The sequence below is a fragment of the Paramisgurnus dabryanus genome, chromosome 6 (assembly GCF_030506205.2).
Source record: "Paramisgurnus dabryanus chromosome 6, PD_genome_1.1, whole genome shotgun sequence".
In the NCBI taxonomy this organism is placed as follows: Eukaryota; Metazoa; Chordata; class Actinopteri; order Cypriniformes; family Cobitidae; genus Paramisgurnus; species Paramisgurnus dabryanus.
The window spans coordinates 24,072,867-24,081,936 of NC_133342.1; the positions used below are offsets into that span (position 1 = coordinate 24,072,867).

General features: G+C 34.7%; 1 protein-coding gene across 3 annotated transcripts; it reads left to right on the forward strand.

Moving 5' to 3' along the window:
* Positions 1 to 749: 749 nt before the first annotated feature.
* On the forward strand, positions 750 to 8,004 carry hhatla (hedgehog acyltransferase like, a). Of its 3 annotated transcripts, none has more exons than XM_065276227.1 (13): positions 750 to 932; positions 3,050 to 3,162; positions 3,905 to 3,972; positions 4,087 to 4,200; positions 4,414 to 4,434; positions 4,641 to 4,835; positions 5,010 to 5,219; positions 5,562 to 5,733; positions 5,897 to 6,041; positions 6,136 to 6,171; positions 6,273 to 6,474; positions 6,599 to 6,743; positions 7,533 to 8,004. In XM_065276227.1, exons 2-13 carry the CDS (start codon positions 3,057 to 3,059, stop codon positions 7,673 to 7,675), a joined length of 1,557 nt encoding a protein of 518 aa, XP_065132299.1. In that variant the 5' UTR covers positions 750 to 932; positions 3,050 to 3,056; the 3' UTR covers positions 7,676 to 8,004. The 3 variants fall into 3 exon arrangements, with proteins under 3 accessions (XP_065132299.1, XP_065132301.1, XP_065132300.1); XM_065276228.1 differs by lacking the exon at positions 750 to 932 and adding an exon at positions 1,340 to 1,482; XM_065276229.1 differs by lacking the exon at positions 4,414 to 4,434 and having other exon boundaries at positions 751 to 932.
* The last annotated feature ends 1,066 nt before the right edge of the window (positions 8,005 to 9,070 follow it).

The following is a 9,070-nucleotide window of genomic DNA, read 5'->3' on the forward strand; positions in this document are numbered from 1 at the left end:
AAGAAGGCACGTACAGCTACATGTTAGATGCTGTATTACAACCACTTCCACATTGGTCCACTCGTGTTTTCATAGATGCTACAACCAGAAACTGGGGATAGTGCAGATATTTAGTCACTAAAAGGGTGACAATTAAGAAAGGCATTATTTAAAATGTTTTTTTTTTCTGGATTTACAAATCCTTGGGAACTTTCGAGATAATGGTAGTGACTTTAGTTTTTTTTTAATGTTACATATTGATTAACGTGGAACGTGGAAACACATCCAAAGTCTGTTTAATTGATTTTCTACTAATGTGCTTCATTTTGTACCAGTGCTGTTACCATCATGTCAAGGGGGCATTGTTCAGGATATCTTTGCTTTATATCCTCACTTTAATTCAAGGAACATGAAGATTGCCTTAAACTGTTTGAGATATTTCCATGGCATTTTACCCTATTTATTTTTAAAAACATCTTATAGCTCATAAAATATTCATGGCAGATTAAAATATGAAAATTATTATTTAATGCAGCTAACACCCTTAACACATTTTGCTATATTCTGCTTCCTAGACCATTCACTATATTACCTCACAGACCACATTAAAAAGTGAGCTATCTCTACAACATGCCATTCTATAGCAATGTCATGCACCTGCACCATTCAGCTTTGTATCTTGAATTTGGGCGCCTCCTTGACGGACAGTGCGAGTGCCACCCCTCTGCAGTTCCCGTCCGGATTATAAATACACTCTTCACCCCCTCCCGCAACATCCACACCAGCTACTGCTGCCTCTTATCCAGTGCACCATCGGCACTGGGAAAACGGGACGGATGTATTAGGAGAAGCCCATACAACACCCCCCTTTTCTTTTCAATTTTTTTTTCAAATTTTGTAGGGGTTGACATCTGTCTCTACAGATTAGAACGGCTGTAAAGGGTAGATACAAGGTTAGTACTAAGAAAGTGCATACCTTTTAAAATATTTTACTTACTGTACACGGGGTTGTAAACAAACAGACGGACGGATGTTTGAGGGGATATATAGGCGTCTATATTAGTGCAGCATTATTTACATTTCAAATGACTTAATTTGCATGCAAGTTTGTCAGCACACACAAAAACAAATTTTAACGCACGAGGCACACGTATATGATGTGATTTTATGAAATAAAAAATGAAGTCCGTCCATTTGGGAATATTTGCTTTTCTTATTCTTGAGAGATCATCTTGATGTGTGGGGAGATCGCATTGCGCTGCAGCTGCCGCACTGTACATGAGCAAGTGCTCTCAGGCTAAAATAGGAAGAGGTTGTAAGGCGCAGCTGACTGCGCTCTTTCTGAGGAGCCGTGAAAACAGGCACTCCCATTTAAGTCACTGACTGTCTTGTCTTCTGAGAATAAGATTTGTGTGTCTGTTGGAATGCTTTTTGTTTCGTTTGTTTTTTAGTGATGTTTTTCTGCTCTAATTGGATTTTGATTGATTAGACTGAGACTGCATGGTACGTCTTAACGCATAATGTTTAAAAATAGAATAGCTACTGTACTTTCTATGACATGTTTTGGTGATCAATTCTATATTACTTAACTTTGCAGAGAATGTGTTGGACTGTGCAGACAGAGAGAATAATGATGAGTGAGAAAATAGATGACTAAATTCAAATTAATTTAGGAACCTATATAAAAACAGCTTTGATTGTCTTTAGGAAATTTTTATCGCTTTTATTAATGTTTAGATTATTATAGACTGCAAGTCTCCTGAAACGAGCGTCATCTCAATTAATGCCAGGTTAACATAGAAACTCAGTGTGGTAAACTTCACACTGTTTTACATCAAAGTTTTAAAGCATTTAAAAAGATCACCACTCCTTGCTTTATAAGTTAAATTTGAGTTTTCCAAACTAGTTCTGCAGGTACAACTTGTCATGCGCTGTCATTGTTATAGCCTTCACAAGAGATTAATCGTTTAAGATTTCATATTAACTATGTCTTTACTATACATTTTTATATATTTGAACCACTGTTTATCTTTATATTATAAGTAAGTTTCTCATCTTTGACAGCGCCTGCAAGTTTGAACGTCATTAATATTAATGTAACGTCACAAAAACTCTCCTGTGATTGGTCAGATATTTGCATTCCCAAATGCTCAGATTAAATTTACCTCGTCTTCTTCGCCAGCTGCTACATGGTGTAACTTACAGTAAACGTTGTGTTTTCTTAGCTAAACTGTTAAAGTAAACCCAAATACATTTCATTAATAATATTATAGTTAGCATTTGAACGGGTTGTAAGGTACAAAATGAGAGAGAGATTGGTGGATATTTGATCAGTTAAAGTAACGTTTGACATGTACCTGACGTTAGGGAGTGTGAATTAAAAGGGAACCAATAAAAAAACTAAACTTAACATTAATACGAAATTTGTTTTAAATGGCACATATTTAATAGAATTTTCTCTGAAATTATCTGTATAATATAAAGTGCAGTTTTTTTGTAGCTCAATCGGTAGTGCAGTGTTTTTTTACCAGGGAGCCTCAACAAACTTCCAAGAGGGCCTTTAAGGGACACTCCACTTTTTTTGAAATTATTCTCATTTCCAGCTCCCTAGAGTTAAACATTTGATTTTTACTGTTTTGGAATTCATTCAGCCGATCTCCGGGTCTAGCGCTTCCACTTTTAGCATCCATTGAATCTGATATAAGACCATCATGCTCAAAAGTAACCAAAGAGTTTCCATATTTTTCCTATTTAAAACTTGACTGTTCTGTACATCAACAGTGGAAAATTAGCATATTTTCCAAAAAAGTGAGAGAGTGTCCCTTTAAGGTGACTCAAAATTATGATAAAACAAGCATTATACAAAACATATACAGTTAAGCAAAGCTGTTGATTATTTTATTTGAAATTGTGAATGTATGTTCTTCAAGTAAACAAGGTTAAGAACTCAATCATTGGTTAGCAACACAGCAATTTCCAGGCTTCTTTTAAATATTTCCAAGCATCTCCTGGAGTGGTTCTTTTATTATTTTGATTGTATCAAACTTTTAATGTCAATGCTGTTCATCAGGTTAACCATGGGGATCAAGTCAGCCCTTCCCAAGTATGAGCTTTACTGCTATACTGCTGTTCTCTCTCTTGCACTCCTATGGGCAGCCACCTGGATCATTGATGCCTCTAGTGGTAATGGATTTCTTTTCGTTGGATTATTTTCTTTTTACAATAATGATGAAATATGTATTTTTTATGAGCACATTGAAGTGTTTATTGACCTTATTGATTGTGCTTTTACTGGAACAAGCCAGTCATGCCTTGCTCTAGACTTAGGTTAGGGGCCATATTACAGATCTTTTTGCAGATTCCTGTTTTATCTGTTTAGAAGCTATGGCTTTTAGGATCCCCTTTAGAATATTGAATTTGTCATATCTTAACTTTGCCCTATAGAAGGGGTTTTTAATATGAGCCCAAATATTATGTTGACTTTTTGGATCATAAACATAAGCATCAGACTGACTCAAAATCCTTAACACCTTTTGACTTTTTAAATAGGCAGGCTGTTAAAATGTACATTATGCTACTAATATTTAAGCTTACTGCAAAAGTACACCCAACAACACCCTGTTTCTTTATGAATCTATAAGCTGTTCCGTTTATTTCTTGTAAACTTGTTAATTTAGTGTTTGTTGTTGGCTGAGACAGCAAAGACAATAAACAATGTATGTATAACAAATTTTGACTTCTTTTTTGATGCACAATAGAAAAAACATGTAATAATTGCATATAATAATTTTAACACTATAAATGATTAAATTATTATTGCTATTATTATCATTATTATTATATTTAATTATTAAATAAATGTAATAATGGATTTGAAAATATATAATTACTTTGAGAATGAAAGTCTTTTCCTATATGTTTACAGAAAATGTTAACAGGAAGGCATTTCGGGACAATATAAAACCAGGATGGCACTATTTTGGCAGAAAAATGGCAAGTATAATATGCATTATGTATATCCATGTGGCAATGAGGAAAACCTGAGTCCATCCACATTTTTAAATGCAATTGTATTTAACTTTCATTGACTGGGGTTCTTCTCTTTAGGATGTGTCAGATTTTGAGTGGGTTATGTGGTTTACCACATTCCGTAACCATATCCTGTTTGCCCTCTTCGGTCACGTGATCTTTGCCAAGATCTGCTCAATGCTGTCACCAAAGGTATATATCACCTTATGCACTAGATAATGGACTGCTATTTGAACATGTTAATGCTTGTTGTGATGTTTATGTGTGTGTCTGCGGCATGATTTGTTGTCTCAACAGAGTGATATTAAAACAAACGCTTTTTGATGTTAACAATGCATCTGTGATCTAATCTAAACATTTGAATAAATGTTACATGCTTTCTTGTTTTGGCTGCTGTCAATGAAGATTGGTATAGACGGATGTAAGGTAACTTATCACTTATAACAGTCCTTATCACTACTTATTTGATTTTAAAACACTACTTTATTTACTAACGCATGTGCTAAAGTACATCAGCTAATACTTAACCGACTATTATGTCTCTTCTGCTACAACTTTGACAATACCTACTTATACAAGATCATAAAAGAAAATTTGTCACTAGAAATAATGCTTTTCTTTCTAACCAACAGAACAGATCATTGATCTATATGATGTATGGATCTCTAGCTGTCCTGATTACTATGGGATGGACATATATCTCTGTCATTCTGTCTCACTGCATCGTCATCTACAGTGTGGCTCTTATGAAGAAGAAGTGGCTCTGCTTTGTGGCTGGACTTACAAGCCTGGCATCTATCAAGATGGAGCCCTTTAACACCTGGCAGGTGAATGAATGATCAGAAAATATACTGCTGCCGAAAATATACAAGACTGTAGACTTGCTTAAAGTTGAAGATGTCTTATATATATATCCTCTTTGGCTTAGATGCCCATGTAAGCATGTTAAAACATGTAGCTTTATCATTTTGATGATAATAATCTCTCTTGTTGTAATGCAGGAAGGCTTTGTGACAGGTTCCTTTGATCTGCAAGACATTTTGTTCTACGGAGGTTGTGGGTTTTCTATTATGCGCTGTATGAGTTTTGCCTTGGAGAACTGTGAAAAGAAAGATGGTAACTACACTTTCATGGATCTGATCAAGTACAATTTCTACCTCCCCTTCTTCTTCTTTGGACCTGTCATGACCTTTGATCGATTCCATGAGCAGGTGAGTCCTGTATATTTATAGTGACCTTTTTAACTTTAATCTACGGAAATAACTATTTGTGACCTTGCCTGTCAAAACCCAGCTATGTAATTTTTGTGATTGTGGTTTTCCATATAAAATCACCATGCATAATGTAAAGAACATTCTGTGAAAATATAACCTTATCTGTAATATTGACTGAGTAATATTCAAGATTGAAATTAATTTTCATAGCCTGGATTTCACAGGCAGGGTCACATTTCTATTTTCACATTAGTCCATTTAAAACCCCAGTCCATAGAATCATGGTTATAGTGTTTTCTCTGGTTAATTAAAGTGACTAATGTATCTTAATTTTCTTAGGCTAACAACCCAAACTTGACTCGTAAAGAACGGGAGATGTGGAACATCACCACTCATGCTTTGGTTCACCTTGGTGCTATTTTGGTGGTGGATGTCTTCTTCCATTACTTGTACATTTTGACCATCCCTAGCGACCTAAAGCTTGTCAAGCAACTGTCTGACTGGTCACTGGGTCAGTTTGATATATATATAATAACTACAGATGGCAGCAATTGCAAAAAAAAAGTCATTTTTGTAAACATATAGTAAAACTTAAATTGCAAGTAGTGTTTTATACAATTGAATGCTTTATTTATGCCATATTACATCAGTGCTATATTTATTTCGTTTTTCAGCTGGTTTGGCGTACTCCAATCTAGTGTATGACTGGGTGAAAGCAGCAGTCATGTTTGGTGTCATTAATACTGTATCAAGACTGGACCATCTGGATCCTCCTCAGCCACCAAAATGCATCACAATGCTCTACGTCTTTGCAGAAACGTAAGTATGTCCACAAACCAAAGAACATGTTTTTGGTGTAATCAGGTCATATGCTAAAACTAAGTTTCTTTTTCTTCGTAAATGTACTTTTTAGGCATTTCGACAGAGGAATCAATGACTGGTTATGCAAGTGAGCAAATAATTCATCACATCTTTGCTTTCAATCATTCATGTATGTCGATCTTGATGTGAATCTGTACTAAACTACACCTATTCTATTCTCTTTTTAAGATATGTCTATGACTATATTGGAGAAAACCATGATAATATTTTTAAGGAGCTTATTGCGACCATCTGCACATTTGCTGTCACAACTCTGTGGCTTGGCCCTTGTGAAATAGTTTACATCTGGTCTTTCTTTAACTGCTTTGGGCTAAACTTTGAACTGTGGGTGGCAAAGTTTTTCTCTCTGCCTCCATTTTCTACCATTGAGGTGAGGTCCCACACATCTACTGGACGTGTGCTGTTTAATTCATTGTGATGGATTTGACCATTTGAGTTTTAATACACATCCTAAAAAGTTGATTGTTGAGCAAGCAATTTTAATATTTTTCCAGAGGAATATTTTATCTGAGGCGATGTCAAGACGAATCAGGGGCTTGTTTAATGCAGTCAACTTCTGGCAAATTGTCCTGTATAACGTCCTGGCACTGAACAGTCTGGATTTTGCTCAGCTGGTTGCTAAGAGACTGCTTTTTAAAGGTAAGTGATTTGTTTCAGTTCTTTTTATAATGAAAACTAAAACAAATATGACTTGTATAGAAAGTGGTAAACTTGAAATTCGTATGTACAATAAACACTTTTTAGTCACACTTAAAAAACCTATTTTTGTGAAATGATTTCCTATAGAAAAGTATGTTTGTGCACTGTAAAAAATACTCGGCTGCCTTAATATTTTTTTTGAATCAACTCGGATTTACAAGTCATTTCAACTTACTATTATTTATCTTGACTAGAGATGAGTTGTTATAACTACATGTGAGTTGTTATAACTTATAAAATTAAGTTATAAATAAGTTGTGACAACTCATCTCTGTTGACATGACTTGTAAATCTGAGTTGATTTAACAAAAAATCAAAAAAAAAAGGCAGCAAAGTATTTTTACAGTGTGCTACAGTTATACTAAATTAATGATACTAAAATTGAAATAACACAAAGTCTTTCAAACTTTTTTAAAGTGTCTAAATATTTTTTGGAGGCCAGAAAATGTATAACATAAAAATAAATGTGACCCTGTCTGTGAAAGCCAGGCTAAAGTGGGATTACTAGGATCAAAGTTGATTTCACGCATTGATTCCAATAGTTGACATGATATTAGGTATATTAAAGTGATCAGTAAATCACAAAAAGGACTTTAGCTGGGTTTTTAAAGTCTGGGTCACATATCTGATATGTATATCCATGACTTTGTGTTAGCACAACAACTCACAGAGAAATGGAAAAAAACAGCTTGTACATGCAGAATAATAGTGCTCTTGTGCTTTCATCAGGCTTCCCCATATCCACTCTTTTGGTGCTGTTTGTGACTTACTGTGGTGTGCAGCTGATAAAGGAGAGAGAGCGAAAGCAAGCTCTGCTGGAGGAACCAGAACCAGCACCCACCCCAGAGTCGGGCAAACTGAAAGCCGAGTAAAGGACAGAGAGGTCATTGAATCTGATCCAACTCTTGAGGTCCCTCTTGTTGTTCTGCCCCAGAGCGTCGATGCCAGACCGCTACAGTCCTGTCACTATGGTCACGGCTTTGGACAAATCTGTTTTAAAAACCTGAGATGTTTTTAACTGTGAATAGTTCTGAAGTGCACTTGCTGTAGCCAAAAAGCAGCCTGTCCTCTGATGTAACCATACAGACAAACCAATAAGTGCATTTTTTATTTATATTTTAAATGGATATTTAAAAACATGGGCTTGTCAAATATTTTATGAATAAATAATATATTGAACAATAAAAGAAAATGTAAAATATTTTGGGTTTTGTGTGTGTGTGTGTGCTTGTTGAACAATTACGGTTTCAAATATGTGAATATTTCTGTTATTATAAGCATTATTGTATCACATAATTCATAGCATGTCATGAGTTAAACGTCTGGCATGTTCCATAAAAATATGTGTTGTCCCTAGATCAAAAATGTAGGTAAATATTAATAACCATGGGTCAGTTGTTTACCATCTTTATGAGTTTAAGAGCTTGTTCTGTTACTCATGTCACACTCCAGCATGATGATATGATGCGGTCACATTCCTCTATTAGGCTTTGTCCTACATTGAGTTACAAGTGGCACAGTGGAAATTTGGGTTGATTAATAGTCTTAAAATACACCCTGAGAAACACTGTGGGTCATCATGCTGTTATCATATCTCCTAGTTATCTCCTTATGGATTATTATTAGTCACATTACACAGTTAGCCACTGTCTTCACACAATTAAAATGTACTGTATGTTTCGATTTAGTGAAATACCTACTTAAAAAAGTTTTTTGAAAACAACCTGTTTTTTGATTTTTAGGTCTGTTCTGGAATGAAAAGGTAAATAAAATCCCTTGGAGCTGAGACATTCTGACCATCATCTCTTCTCTTTGATATATTCTAATATTTCCTCTTTGTACTTAAATTTTTAAGTTTAATCAACTTGAATTAACAAGCCATTTCAACTTTCTTGACTAGTGAGAAGTTGGTATAAATAAAAAAGTTGAATAGTTATTTCAACTTTATTTTATAATTCATAGCAACTTCTTACTAGTCCACAAAGTTAAATTCAAGATTGTTAAACTTAAACATTTAAGTGTAACAAGGAATTTTTTACAGTCTATGAACAAAAATGTCAAAAATGCTGACAATGTGATTTACCACCAGTTCCAATAAACTGATAGTAATGAGATATAAGAGCCCATGATCTCTACTAGAGGGGTACATTAAGAAACATTACCTTACAAAACACTGTTAAAGGGAGACATATGTCTGTTCCCCATTTTCAAATGGTTTGGTATTGGATATTTTCCTTCACTTTTCTTTTAGAGTGGTGTCAGTTCTG

What these genes read in the sequence shown, in the direction of transcription:
- hhatla (XM_065276227.1), top strand. Translation starts at nt 3,057, where the DNA reads ATGGGGATCAAGTCAGCCCTTCCCAAGTATGAGCTTTACTGCTATACT. An exon ending in TTGGTATAGACGGATGTAAG is followed by an intron (nt 4,435 to 4,640) that starts GTAACTTATCAC and finishes TCTAACCAACAG; the next exon opens with AACAGATCATTGATCTATAT. An exon ending in AGCCCTTTAACACCTGGCAG is followed by an intron (nt 4,836 to 5,009) that starts GTGAATGAATGA and finishes GTTGTAATGCAG; the next exon opens with GAAGGCTTTGTGACAGGTTC.